The 14246-nt window shown below is 39.3% G+C and overlaps 1 protein-coding gene and 1 long non-coding RNA gene across 5 annotated transcripts in view; one reads left to right on the forward strand and one right to left on the reverse strand.

The window, feature by feature from the left end:
• Window positions 1-4397, reverse strand: part of LOC108423445 — a 46843-nt gene extending 42446 nt beyond the window's left edge. Inside the window, exons 1-2 of the long non-coding RNA XR_001857560.2 lie at window positions 4310-4397; window positions 3965-4041 (exon numbers count right to left, since the gene is read on the reverse strand). This is a non-coding gene — a long non-coding RNA (uncharacterized LOC108423445). The remainder of the gene's footprint in view (window positions 1-3964; window positions 4042-4309) is intronic.
• Window positions 4398-4548: 151 nt separating this feature from the next.
• cdin1 (CDAN1 interacting nuclease 1) overlaps window positions 4549-14246 on the forward strand; it is a 69796-nt gene continuing 60098 nt past the window's right edge. For 3 of the 4 annotated variants that reach the window (XM_037541723.1, XM_037541724.1, XM_037541725.1), the window contains exons 1-2: window positions 4680-4808; window positions 5245-5361. In XM_037541723.1, coding sequence (XP_037397620.1) covers window positions 4729-4808; window positions 5245-5361 — 197 coding nt within the window. In that variant the 5' untranslated portion in view covers window positions 4680-4728. The other variant, XM_017690906.1, reaches the window with a different exon arrangement.

The raw sequence follows: 14246 nt of genomic DNA on the forward strand, positions 1-14246 counted from the left end.
GCTTTTTTTTCCCCCCATTGCATCCTCTTGTGCTTCAATGTGAAAAATAGCATACATAAAATATGTGCATCCCCACCAGTCAGACGCTCTCTGGGCACTTCAGAGATGAAAATTAAATTTTAAACAATCCAGACCAGTGTTTGGTGACCACGGTTAATCATCAAGAAACAAAGACATCAAACAATATTTGATAATGAGAAAAATGCCTCCAGGATATTAGGAATGGGGGAGAGCAGAGCCCAGCGTGAGCGGCGGCGACACAGCCAGCAGCATCCCAAACACAGAGCACCCTCTCTCTGGCTCTCGCTGTAACACGCACACATGCGCGCATGCAGAGGGAGGAAGAATGGCATGTCCATTCTGTGGATTTCTGATTCTCTATTTTGAGTTGATGATGAGATAATTAGAACTCAGTGTGGGGACTCGACCGAGATATCCAGGCTTTGAGGGACGCTGCCTCTTTTTAACCACACACCACATCACAACTGAACCCAATTATCGGGGAAAATGGCTCTGTGATGACCTAAAGCACATGAGGGGGAAAAAGGAAGTCAAAAATTGTTTTTTATTAACAGGATTGAGTGAAGCTCTGACTTTACTCAATCGTTCTATTTTCTGAATGCATTTAGAGATGCACCGATATGGGAATAGTGGGTGTGATGTTTTTTGAGGGACATTTCTGCTGATATCTATGTTGATATGTAGCTCTACAGAAAAATGGAACATTTATTTGTATAGGGTAACAAATGCAGTAACATGAATAAAATGCAGATGTTTTGGCACAGTAGCCCAGAATCTCCTGGTCTTCTACTTTTTTACATTACAGTACATTAATATCAGTGAAATCTCAACATCTGTCCAGTGCCGATATGGTTTAAAAAAATGTTTGCTGATACCAAAATGCTGTGGATATCATTGTATATCACTAATTTAATTTTACATTATTAGCTCATATTAATGTATGAAAGCATGGATGTAGTCTATACCTGTTCAATGAATTAAATCAAAACAAGAAATGAAATCCTCTGTTAAACATATTATATAACAACGAAACATTGAAAGGCTATACAAAACCTTGCTACATATTTCTCAATAAAAAAAAAAAATACAGACACCACACCACTCTTTAAACTTCCTTATGTCAGAGTAATTAGTGCTGAGCAGAAACGAACGCTTTTGGGGGCAAGAGAGAGAGGGTGCCCTTTACTCTCCTTAGACAGCATATTACTAGGTTAGCCCTGATTGACGCACCGTTAACAGTTTGGAGAAATCAGGGAGAGCTCTGGCAACCCCGGCTGCTCTGCAGCACCACCACCTCACTCATGCAAATTGCAGCAGAGCTTCCCTTTGACAAAGATTAATGAGCTTGTGCTGCAGCCTTTGTTTCAGCGTTTGCCCGTTTAGTATGAAATACAATCCAAAAACATTATCTATCCCCGATTAATCCAATAAATTTGTGCGTACCACACATGTTATTTGTGGCAAATTACAACAAGGAGGGAGGACGCTGTGAGCACAATTACATTTAATTACTTGCAATCTAATTACATTCATTAAACGCTAATAAAATAAATGAAAAAAGGCTGCTTTAAAATCGTCTGCAAAGCACACATCTTCTTAATGGTGTAAAATATGGCTATGCGATTTCACGGGGTGATAATGTGTTAGTGATACATTTTCCAATAATCTGATATTTTGCTAATACTCCACCATTTCCTGGATTATAGCTTGACCAAGACAGACCTCTGAAATGTTTGTAAAATTTGAGGCCCCTGTGGAAAACCACTAAGACTTCAATGCTGTCATTTTTAAGAGAGGATTATATAATATGACACCAATCAAAAAAAGCCAGCATTAGTGAAAATTGCTAAGAAAGTGCATTTTTTCAAATATGAAAAAACATAAAACAGTCTTTTCATAAATATAAATAAAGACTACAACATAATTTCAATGTAATATAAACTATATACTATGTATGCCTACATACTGTCTACCTGTATACACATAAATATAAGCATTAAATAGTACAAAAACAATCTTTTCCAAAAAAAAAAAAAAAACACATTATATTTTATGTCCAGTGCCCACTAAACCAGGCGGGAACCACCCACCTTCTGTATGAGAGCAAATGTAAATGCATCGAAGGCGTTAAGGTATAATGCTGCCATTAGAAGCACAGTGCTTAGCACTACAATGGTGTGCCGAGAGCAGTGGAGCAGAGATCAGTGGAGCGTCTCCTGGATATCAGAGGGAAACATCCTTTGCAAATTCATCTCCCACTGTGCGCAGGCTTCACAGCTGGTTAACAGCACCGCGTGTACCACTGCCCTGTTTACACGCCGCCTCAGAAGCCCCCTCCTCTCTGTCTCCCTTTCTCTCTCTCTCTCTCTCTCTCTCTCTCTCTCTCTCTCCTCTCAGCGCCTGTGCTCGCTCGCCACAGCTTCTCCAGCCAGCTCACACCCAAACCCGCCACCTCTGATCCCTGCCTTTAGAGCTATTACACAGCTTTGATTTTATCTTTTTAAACCATCGAACTACACTGATCCTTTCATTCCTAATACATACGCTGTTTCCACAACCTCCAATTCTCTGATACCTGTGAGGGGAAACAGGCTCCATCCTGCCTGACCTCAGCCTTTCATACCAATCACCCTAACACTGCCTTAAGACTCCAGAATTTTATCTGCCATGCACAGTCCAAGAGGAGACAGCTTAAACACAGTATCATACATCACAGGCTCAGGATTGCCTTCTTTTTTGCAGTACTGCAGTAGACTGTCTCCAGCACTTTACTGTACTTCAAATATAGTGACAAAGTGACTGAAATGATATGTTCTGAACTGTTAGGCTTTGTTCAAATTTGTTTTGCCTTTTCCTTCCATCTTTTCAATTCTCTTCAAAGTCCAGCTCAAATTGTTTCTCCTCTACCTGTGTTTTCACTTCACTAGTAGAAACAATAGTAATACTGGTAGGAAAGAGTCAGGCTTAACCCAATGCATGTCGCTTTTTGCTAAATAATTTTTTTAAAATGTAGGAAGTTTTTTTTTGTATACTAGCAACCTGCACATCTGTGCTACAAAGGAAAACATTAACTTGTTTTCAGCATCTACAATTTATGAACAATTTAGGTGAAAATAGAATGAGTGCAAACATTACAACTTACCTCATAGGCACTGTTAACTGTAACAGGGGCTAGCAGTTACAATTGCTAAAAGGCCTGGTAAATTAACGCAAAACACAATTCATTCTGTACAGTTCTATATTGCTTGAACATAACAAGCTTTCCAACACAACAATATATTTCTCAAAACAAATGTGATAAGGGAAAAGATGCTGCGCCAAATGTGACATATAAAGCACAAAATAGAAAAACAAATTTACATCACAATAACATTGAAATCAATTTTTATTTACATTACATCTGTAGTATGCTTTTGATGAATCTGTGCATGCAAAATTTAAAAAAAACGAGGACATGGTGTTCTCCTGTTGTTTACTTTAGCTGTAACACTGCATTAAAACTAACTCCACCATGTGGAGGATGTACGCTAGCTCTGACTGTAAACTGTTTACATATTTCTAAATGGCACTATATCAGAGACACTAAGAGGTTGATTAACATAATATTGGTGTGGGTTCTGTTATTTATACAAACAAGTCAGTAATCAAAAACATTCATGATGAAAAAAGTTACCTTCATGGAAGCAAAAGTCTTTGAGGTGAAATATCTGTCCAATTACTGGCAAATTTTACAGATGGCTTTGATCATGAGAGTAATGTTCTGCTTGAACTTGTTTAATTACGTTAAATGCCTATGTTACACTTCACTCCACGTTATTTGTGTCTTGCCCTCCTCTAGTAGTAATTTATAACCGCTTAATATAATAATAATAATAATCATCATCATCATCTCTCTACATAATAAATAAAATAATTCTCTCAAAAGCGAAGAAAAATAGCCTACCTTGGGCTTGCATTTCAGCTGTAATTCAAGCTCACAGTAGTGGGATTTCCAGGGTTATCTACTTGCCTCCTGACTGACTGACAAAACCAAACCAAAAAAAACTGTAACCTAAGTATTTTATTACATTTAAGACACCTATTACAGAATAATTCACCGTTTAAAAGCACTGGTTTTGGAAAAGTATTAATAACAAAATAGTCCTTAAAACGCAAAAAGGTAGCTAACAATTCTACATGCTATCAGTACTTTGGACTTTCTCTTTTATTGAACAAAGATTGTGGATAAAAAGGACAGTGACAGAGACAAAAGAGGGTGACGGGAACAAAAGACATTGATTTTACATACGTCTTACACTAAACTGCACCGGGAAGGTGGCGGTTTTCCGCAGATTTGAAGGCATCGTGCTAAAAAAGCAGACCGTCCATATTAAAGGATTTGCAAAGTGCTTCCCACTGTTTGCCAAAGCCTCATTGCAAGTTCATATCCCTGGCCAATCAGCTTTGGCCATACTCAATTCCTGCGAGTCTAGCCAATCAGAGATGGACTTTTTTGTGACGCCCGCCTTTCAACTTGTTCGCGGGAGTGATTCAGGAAGCTGCTTCAGAGCGTTGCAGCAGCAGCGACGCCTTCATCCATAAAGGGCTTTTTTGGAGCAAAACATAGCAGAGAACGCAGACATAAGGCTGATTTAACGGTGTCGAAGGTACATTGACGCGTAGACCGGTTGAATTTGCTGTCGTCTATTTCTCGGTTTAGCGCTGTTTATGTTGTTAGCTGAGCTGCTAGCCGTTGCAGTGTTTTGCTGTGCGGAACGACAGCCTGCACATCCACAGGCTGTTTATAAGTATGTTTCTGTTGATTATATGGTTATAACACATATATAAATACCTGATAACCACTCAGAAAGCATTAAGTACACGATGACAAAACTGTCCACTGCATCGTTCAGCTCAGTGTGCCTCTTTAACGTTACTTCGTACCACAGCTTCCCACTTCAGCCTGACAGTAAATGTGAATGCTAGCTAGCTAGCTGATGTGGAGTTTGATGGATATTTGTGCTGTTCCCATTACACATTCTTTTGTACGCTTTAGCTATGTGTCAGATTCATGCATGCTTTGTTATTAACGTAGCACAACCCTGTATATAAATGTATAAAAATGGCAATAATATTATTACTTAATCAAGTAACTAAGCGTTATGTGGCTATGTCAGTTTACTGATGTGTAAGGAATCTTAAATACGTTTTTATACCTCAGTCCTCTTCCCTTCTCTCCTGAAGGTGGGCACATAGTAAGATGAAGCTTTGTAGAGCAGAATATAGAACGATTGCGAAATTCACCGATCAGCTGCGGCCCACTCGACAGTGTATGAAGATGCTGAAAGACAGGTTCCCCAAGTAAGTGCATGGTTTCTCACACTGTGCCATCACACTTACATAGCCTTGAAGATTTACAATTTTGTGACAGCCTATGCCATTGTCATGCACAATTTGACATAACCAGACAAACATCCCCTTCCTGACGCTGCTAGGTTACACACATGTCATTTCAAAATGGTATCCCTTTTTGCTTTCATCTAAATATGTCATGAAGTCTATTTTCTAACAAAATGTTTAAACTGAGGGAGGAATGATCTCTTCTTTCTCCTAAAAGTGCAAAAAGTGTAAGCCCTTTTGCCTTTTGTCGCTCTGGTTGTTTCGATGTCATGAACCTGACGGGCTTATCACGATCGTGACATTTCACTATAACGATAAATTGTGATTAACAGTTTAATTCTCTTTTTGCATCTAACAGACAGGCTGGTGAACTATCTTGCTTTCTTGTGTGCTCCCAAATGATGACCAGTACAGTTGAAAATTTTTTTGTTTTTGTAAGGCCATCACATATCTCAATAAAACATGTTTTCTCATTTATTTTACTTGCATGTATTTTCCTCAGCCCAACTGACAAAAAAACCCAATCATTGTCCATGAAATGCTTTGTAAGGTCAGTTCTGGTGAATTGGAGATAAATCTGTATGAAATATTCTTTATATTCATAGGATATGCAGTCAGGTGAATGTAACATTATAGAAGACCAGGCACACTGACCAGTTATTTGCTTAAAACAAAGTTTGTGCATCTCAAATGCCATACTATATATTTATGGAATTTATCTGTCATCATTTCATGTTTTCTGTTGATCTTGTGAGCTTTGTGCTGTTAAGAGAGGTTATTGTAATTCTCTGAATTTGCCCAGAGTCAGTGCTTCGTTTCTGTAGCTGACTTGGAGTGTTATGTGCTGCAGAAGGTCTTAGATAAAGACATACTTTTTATCCAGTGCCAGTATTAATTTAAAGCTAGGAAGAGTGTGAATATTCTTGTGGTCATGGGCAGAAACTGGCTTTTCTGTGAAAACTCCAAATGTCCTGTAGGCTTGTAGGAGCCTTTGTGCTACTATCCTGTTTGAAACATATTTGTGTAACTTGAAGAAGAAAGCTGAAAAACCATCAAGATCAGAAAGAAATATTATACTATTGGAGTGGACAATCGGGATGCTAGATAACTAACTTAATGTACATAATGATGATTAAAGTTGATGAAGGAAAAAGTGGTCAGATCCGTCTGTCGCACCTCAAATATCAAAAATAACGTCATATGAATGTGCACAAATAGCAAGCCAATAGCAGCTGAAGTGTTAGTTCTCTTGGTCATTGTTTGTTGCATCTATATACAGAAATATGATTTCTAATTGAGAGTGTGGTCAAATATCCCTTGCTCATCTGTCTGGACAATGTCAAATTTGGCAGTCTTTAGTTCTTGTGCAGTACATTCCTGCATGTTTTCAGAAGTGTGTTTAAACACTAAAATCATCCAAAATGATGCTTCATTGCACTTTCCAGTAACAAAGAAGATCCACAAGGCCTTTGACTCCTCCGTGTAGCTCAGATGACTCTTTCTCACTGGGACTTCTCAAAGCTTCCTCAAATCTATCACATATTTTGTAGTTTCAGCCTCATCAATGGATAAGGCTGAAACCACAAAATGGTGACCGTCTGATAAATATTGTGCACTAAGGTGACCACAGCTGTTGTAATTTTGCCACAAGTTTTTTGTGAAGTTCATGGTATCACATCTTTGAAAGTTATAAGTATTTTTTGAGGTATTTAGTCTCTAGTAAATTAGATCCTTGCATGTTTAAAAATGTTATATGCATAGCAGATTCAGAGATCTGTTTTATTTGTAACACATCTTAAACAGTTGTTTTCACATGACTCAAAACTACGTTTTGTTCTTGGCTCAATTTCCTGGCATAGTAGCAGGATGGGATATGCACGCATACTCAAGTACTTAGTTAACCATTCGAGGTGCCAGTATTCAGTCATAGAAATCATTGTTCGTGTATTTGTTACATATTATCATGGGATGATGGGAAAAATGCAGACCGATAATCCAGTGAAATGGCAATTTTGTGTAGCAGAACTGTAAAATGTGAGTTGTGCTTGATTTTACGAGTAAGTAAGAGTATTATATTACTCTTTTCTCCTAGACTAGACCAGCTACTGTGGCCACTGTTAGCTAAGTTCAGAAACAGTGAAAATATATGTATCTGACAAACTTATATTTGTCACATCATCTGCTGAGGATAAATACCTGCTGAAAGAAGTCTCCATTAGCAACCAGTTCAGTACCCGTTAGCACATTAGCTCAGCTGAAGAGGCAGCCTCTGTTACTCATCCAACAGGAAAACCTGTCTTTTTCTCTTGGCTATTTTTGAATAATTAAAAATTTTTTCAAAGGCATTCTTCTGCATGCTGCTAATTGTTTGTACAACCGTTGTGCTGTCTTCTAAAAAAAGCCTTTATGTTAATGTTATTCAAAGTCTATTGATCTTCTTTTGTTATTTTTTTTTAACTGAATGTCCGTTCATTAACTCTTGTGGATGCTAGCAGAGTGTTGTCCATGTGTAGCAGTGAAAACTACTGGACTTTTTGACAATTGGTAAATGGCTGTAAGACCACATTTTCTGTTCTAGTTAGCTAATTTTGACTTAGTGTACATGGTCTTGTTAACCTTACTTGTGTGTATATATCAATATATTTCTCTGATTATAATTCAAATTTTTTTTAAATTTGCTATGGATTTTGCTAACCTAATTAAATGCTTGATATTGTGGCTCTTTTGGCTTTTTGCTTTTTCCTGGATGTGTCCACCAGGATGATATGAGGCCCATAGAAAACAGAATCCATTGTTAGTGAGACCGTTTGGAAGCCAGCCAAGGTTACCTCTCAAAGAAGCTTCTAGAGGTTGTATATTGGTAAATTTTTCTTTGATCTATTGAAATCTGTTTTGCTTTAATATTGAAATGGGCCTTACAAGAAAAACGAAGGCCAGCAGTGGTGCTCTTGTGCCAGTAAGAATCTACAGACACTACATTTGCCTGTAAGTAGAATAGAAGAGCTTCTGCTAAATATGTGAATACAAGTTTTTGCTGGTGTTGTTTGTGAATTTTTTTCAGTTAGCATTTCAGTTAGCATTTCAGTTATTCAGTTAGCATTTCAACATTTTGGAGTAACTGTAAAGTTAAGTCAGTAAAAATGTCAAGATTAAGTGTTGGAGCTTGGTGATGCAGACCTGTAGGCTTCAGCCGCCTTAGAAACAAGAAGATAATTACAATTAATTGTAGAAAAGCCAAGACCAGGCTAGTGCAAGTTTTGTGCAAGATGTTAACTGAAATTATGTAATATTCTAATGAAGATGCTATGATGTCTAATCAGTTATTTCTGCATGGGGTGACTTGGAAAGACAATGATATTTGATGTGAGTTCAACCATGGCAAAGTTCCCTTGCTGATAATGGGAGAATAGTGTGAGTTATTGCTGTGAATGACTTTGACAAGACTGTATAAGACTAATGGAAAGGACGAGAGCATTTGATCCCAGATCTGGAATATCAGTTTTCATTTCCTTTGGGTTGGCCCTTAGTGTTTCATGGATTAATATTTGGATGCAGAGTATCATCGGTACAATGATTTTATGTGGAGTTTCTAGTTAAAAAATCATTTATTTATTTGTCCTGGGGAATTCTTAATTATCAAAATTATTTGCTCAGGTTTTACATTCTCTTACAAGCTACCTTGTTGTAGTAACTAGTTTTGATTTTGCATTTTAATTAATGAATTTTATGGCACCATACTAAATTTAATTTAGAACCATTTTGCCAACTGTGTTTTTTTGCACACTGTGGAATTAGACCTCCACATTTAACCCATCTGTGCAGTACACCCACATGCATGCACACTAGTGAACACACACACTAGGGGGCAGTGAGCTGCGGTGGTCCTATCCATGGCACCCGGAGAGCAATTGGGGGTTAGGTGCCTTGCTCAAGGGCACTTCAGTCATGGACTGTCAGCCAAGGGGATCGAACCGGCGACCTTCCGGTCACAGGGCTGGTTCCCTAACCTCCAGCCCACAACACTTTGTGATATGGTCAGTAAAGGTGTATGAGCAAAGTATTAATGACATCTAGTAAATGATTAAACTTATCTATTATTTCATATCTTATCTATTTTCAGAGAATACATAGATAACACATTTAAATAGGTGTGCTCATGAACAATATGGAATATTTTGCAGATTTACCATGCTAAGATAGAATAGCAATATAATTTTTATACCTATGCCTTCTGCTTTGTTTTGCCATAATAACATTTTGTCCCATTGCTAGGCTCGTATTCTTGGATATATCAAAAATTGTTATATTGGTCAATTCCTAATGTATGTCTTTGTTTATATTTTTACATATCACTTCACTACATAGTGTTTATATTGTGGATGAATTGTATAAGCTAGGGTTAATGGCTTTGTTTGTGTGTCGCCTTGACAATGAGGGACTGCTCTTTATTGAATGTAACACATGTAATCCCCCAAGGCCACTGAGGCAGCCCCTGTTCCTTTAGAGGTCACTTAGAGACTCGCATGAATTGGGAGCTTCCTAGTTTCATAGTGCTGTAATCACTGCTAGAATAAGGCACAGGGTCCCTAAGGGGTTCACAGCCTACCTTGAACATGCCTTTGTTATTGGCGTCAGCGTTTTATAGAATATGATATGTGCTAGGCTGATCCCCCAGCCACTTTTTTATATTCCATTGTCCTCATGGTCTACCCTGATGTATGACCTAATTTTCATGGATTTAACTTTTTTTTTTTTTCTTCAAATAATAAATCTGTGTGTGAGGCAGTTGTTCTAAACTGTAGTGTGACTAATATTTGTGCAGTGTTTTTCGTTTTGGATGATTGCTTAAAAAAAAAACGCGCTCAATTCTTCACTTGGCTGATTGTACATGGCAACAAATGCTTGTTTTAGCAGCTTTGATTCGTCTTGGTATTATTGTTCATATTTCCTGCGTGTAAAGAATCTCAGCGAGGCCCTGGTTTTAAAAACCTGAACGGCGTCTAAGAACCTGACAGCCGGCCATGGCGGTAGTGTTTTCACAGCCTGCGAAATTATTCTGCTTGTCCAATCAGCTGAGCCGGACTCTGGAGGGTTAGTGATTGGACTGGCAGGAAATCAGGCTCTTAAGACATAACATATCGACTAGGCCATCCATCATCTCTTAGCATGCGTTGAGGCACAGCAATCCTCCCCTTCCAGTGCCTAGCAGCCCCCTCCTCTGTGCCTGAAAGCCCAGGGCCTTAGTCAGTGCTGGAGTGGAGACAGGCAGCCTGCCTGTGTATTTGGGGGTCTAGGGAACAAGGAGTTCTGTCCTTCATCGGTCCTCATGCAGGCTGTCCCTGCTGGGAATGCCATGCTTGCAGAATCATATCAGAGAATCCTTCCAATCTCCCAGCCTTGTCATACTCTGCAACCCCCTATCCATGCTGAACGGATATGTAATATGTGCCCACGTGGACTTAATGAAAGAATATCGTCTGCTTTCAGGACCAGTTTTTCATATTTTTGATGTCGCATGCTGTGAATGTGCTGCGCTGAAGCTGCTGCATCCTTTCAGCTATGGAAATGCATTAGAGGGTACTTTTGAAACTTTTTTAAATCTTAAAGGTTTTATAAAGCCTCTGATATTGCCCTGGAACTAGGTCTGAAAGATTAATTGTTTTAAAATCAAAATTGCGATTTAAGAGGGTACAATTTTCAAATTGCAAGAGATGCAGTTTTATTTATATTCTACATTAATCAGTGTTGTCTTAATAATTAATTGGGAAAATAACCTAATAATGCAGAGCTTCAGAGCTTGTAAACTGGTAGTCTGGTATGCTACATTCAGCTTTCCAGCCTGGAAAAAAATTATTTGTTGGCCTGTAACTTAACAAAAATAATCACATTAAAATTGCTATAAAAAACATTCACATGTAAATATTCTTTAAATATTTTAGTCCTATCTAGACCTGTGAGCTTGAGAGTTTGCCTTTGGTCCCCTGTGAAGTTTTAATAAAAAAACGGAAATACAGTCACTGACACATTGTCCAATGTCTGACACAATGTCCACTTTTTCAACTTCGTGAGCAATTATTGAGCTGCACTGTTCCAAAAGTTATGGACTGATACATATGCAACATACATGTGTTCATACAGAAAATGATTTAATTAAAACTTATAAATATATGTGTGTATATATAGAAAAAGGCAGACAAATTAATCAATGATAAACCTACTTGAAATCACCATAATGGCTCTGGTCATTTGAAGCTGAGTTCCGCTGGGTCCCTGAGCTCTGTCTAGTGGGGTATGAGTTTGGCTGCGAGGGGGATGCAAAGTCCCTCATCTGTATCGCTCACGTAACACAGATGTTGGGAGTCATCTGTCAGCCTGGCCTATCCTGCCGGGCTCGAGCTGTTCTGAAGGGAAAAGAATTGGACACGGTGCTGTCACTTTTCCCCCTGCTCACAATGGAGGGACATGCAAATCCAGCACACCTCCTGCCTGGACGGCCTGTCCTGCCTAGTGTCTGTGCCCCCACTACAATGAGACTAGAGCGGGGGGCGTGATGGGCCAGTGGCGGGATGTGACATCAGTCCTGGGCCTATTCTCTTTCCCCGCTTCATATTAGAATTGGAAATTAAAGCAGGATCTCGGAGACCTTGCCTGGCTGACTGGGATCATGTGGGACCACTGTCATTCCCCCTGGTCTTTGTCCCAGGAGAGAGAGGCCTCCATCGGCCCTCTGCACAACGCTATGAATGAATTTGGGTGTAATGATTACTCCCTCTTTATAATGCCATTCAGCTCATTTTGCATATGTCTGTCGAGTTTGGAGAGCCGGCTGGGTGAAGTGTGGAGAGAATGAATCTGTGCAGATGCTCCGGTCTTGGATGCGCTTTAAAGAGGAAGAGTGTGCGGTTTCCCCTTTTTTTTTCTCCATACACACTCGCACACACATGTCCCAGCAGAGTCCCTGAACGTTTTCAAAACGGGCCCTAATGTGCCGTTTTCATCAGCACTGAGGCGGGCTGCAATATGGTGCCAGTGGCTCGCTTGGGGAATATGAATGTTGATTAAGCATGCACTCAGCCTTTTGAAATTCTGAAGAAGTGTCAGAATAATGGATGTTGAGCAAATGTCAAGCATTTGTTAATTTCTCTGTTATTTGGGGTTTATCTAGCGTGATCTTTGGAGTAAACCAAAGGCCAGTGTTGTTGTGGCATGTGCCATTGATATGCTGATTTTCTTGGCTGCAGACACTTTGTTTTCGATGGTAATGTTCAAGCTGGGGTTTGAAGCAGAGGGGCTCCTCATTGATTATTTATTGCTGTTATGGTGTTTATCTCTCCATTACATGCTTGTTAATCCAATAGGACTGAATTATACGCTAACTAGTCTCTGTATCGTCATGCTAACTGAAAATTCATTATTTTTTTTATTCCTTTTCCTCTTCTTTTTCCCTTCATTGTCTATATGTGTGATTAAAACTGTTGAGACAAAGTATCAAAATCAGAGCTTTTTACTTTGTGTGTCTCGTCTTGTTGAAAGTTCTTTAGTGTCAGGGCCACTGTTTTGACTACAATGCTTTTGCTTAGACAGTGCAGTAAAGATGCGGTGATGACATTAGCCAGTAGCCAGTCTGGCTCCCAGAGCTGTTGCCCTGGGCCCCGTCGTCCCTCCCATGGAAGACCACACGTCTCTGGCTCACAGTGCAAACAAAAAGTGGAGCTGGCAGCTTAGGCTTGTGGCTTTGCCCTGGCCAGTGGAGTGCTGTGCTGTCAGGGATACAGAAGGCCTAATCACAGAACAGGGATTGTTTATATGGTCAGGCGTTGAACAGGCACAAGAAAGAAAGCCAAGGGCCAAAAAGGGGGTTGGATGCCAGAAAGACCTTTCGTTTAGTTTACGAGAGTATGTCTGGAGCGTGCTTGATTTGGTAGAACTGGAATTAAATGTTTCCTTGTTAGATACAGTGCCCTGTTATTCTTTGCTAAGATAAGTATATTAGGCTCTAAAGCATCTGCTGAAAGCGGTCATAAAACATCTGTCTCACCAGCCAAAAATGTTTCAAAGTAAACTGTAACCTGAAGGTTGACTTCAGTGTACTGATTTTAGAATTATCAGCAGAGTGATTTTCAGAATCACCTGTGCTGTAGTACACGATGACCAAAGCAGTATTCAGTGAAATGCTGCACATCATGCTCTCTTACACAATGTTCTGCAAGTGTGCTTTGCTGAGGACAGTGCAGTGGCTGTATGTGATTTTAGCCTGAGGATCAATTTGCATACTGGGATCAATGGTAGAAGAGGAATGGAACAAATTGTGTAGAAAGGTACAAGTGCTGGAGCTGTGCTTAAGGGAGTAGACATTTGGTTGGCCTGATGTGCTTCCTTGTCATACTAAAGAATGCACAATGCATGATGAGTAATGGAGGCATAATTTTCCAGTTTGCATTAGGTTTTGTAGACAAAGGAATGATAATGATTTTGATTTAGAAAAAATATTCATGTGATAATAATTGTAATGTGTTTTGGCACTATTACAACTATAGACCCTTACTTTTCATAGCTGATCATAATTAAAGTAGAGACAGTGTTGCGGATATTGTCATTTTTGCGATTGTTATTGAACTACTGACAGCCTGCAAGCCTCTAAGGCACCATTTAAAAGATTATAAAGCTACTATGCTCCTTTACAAGGCAGCAAAGAGCCAGTGCTTCTGCACCAAGAGGCGTTAGCTGTTGTCTAAAGTTGATGCTCCCTATGCTGTTAAGATCAGCGTTTCCGGAGGATATAAGATGAATGTGTAATGTGGGGAAACTGTAAGTGCTTTTGTCTTTGAGAAGCTGTGCACTAAGTT

Source organism: Pygocentrus nattereri, chromosome 10 (genome assembly GCF_015220715.1).
Source record: "Pygocentrus nattereri isolate fPygNat1 chromosome 10, fPygNat1.pri, whole genome shotgun sequence".
NCBI lineage: Eukaryota > Metazoa > Chordata > Actinopteri > Characiformes > Serrasalmidae > Pygocentrus > Pygocentrus nattereri.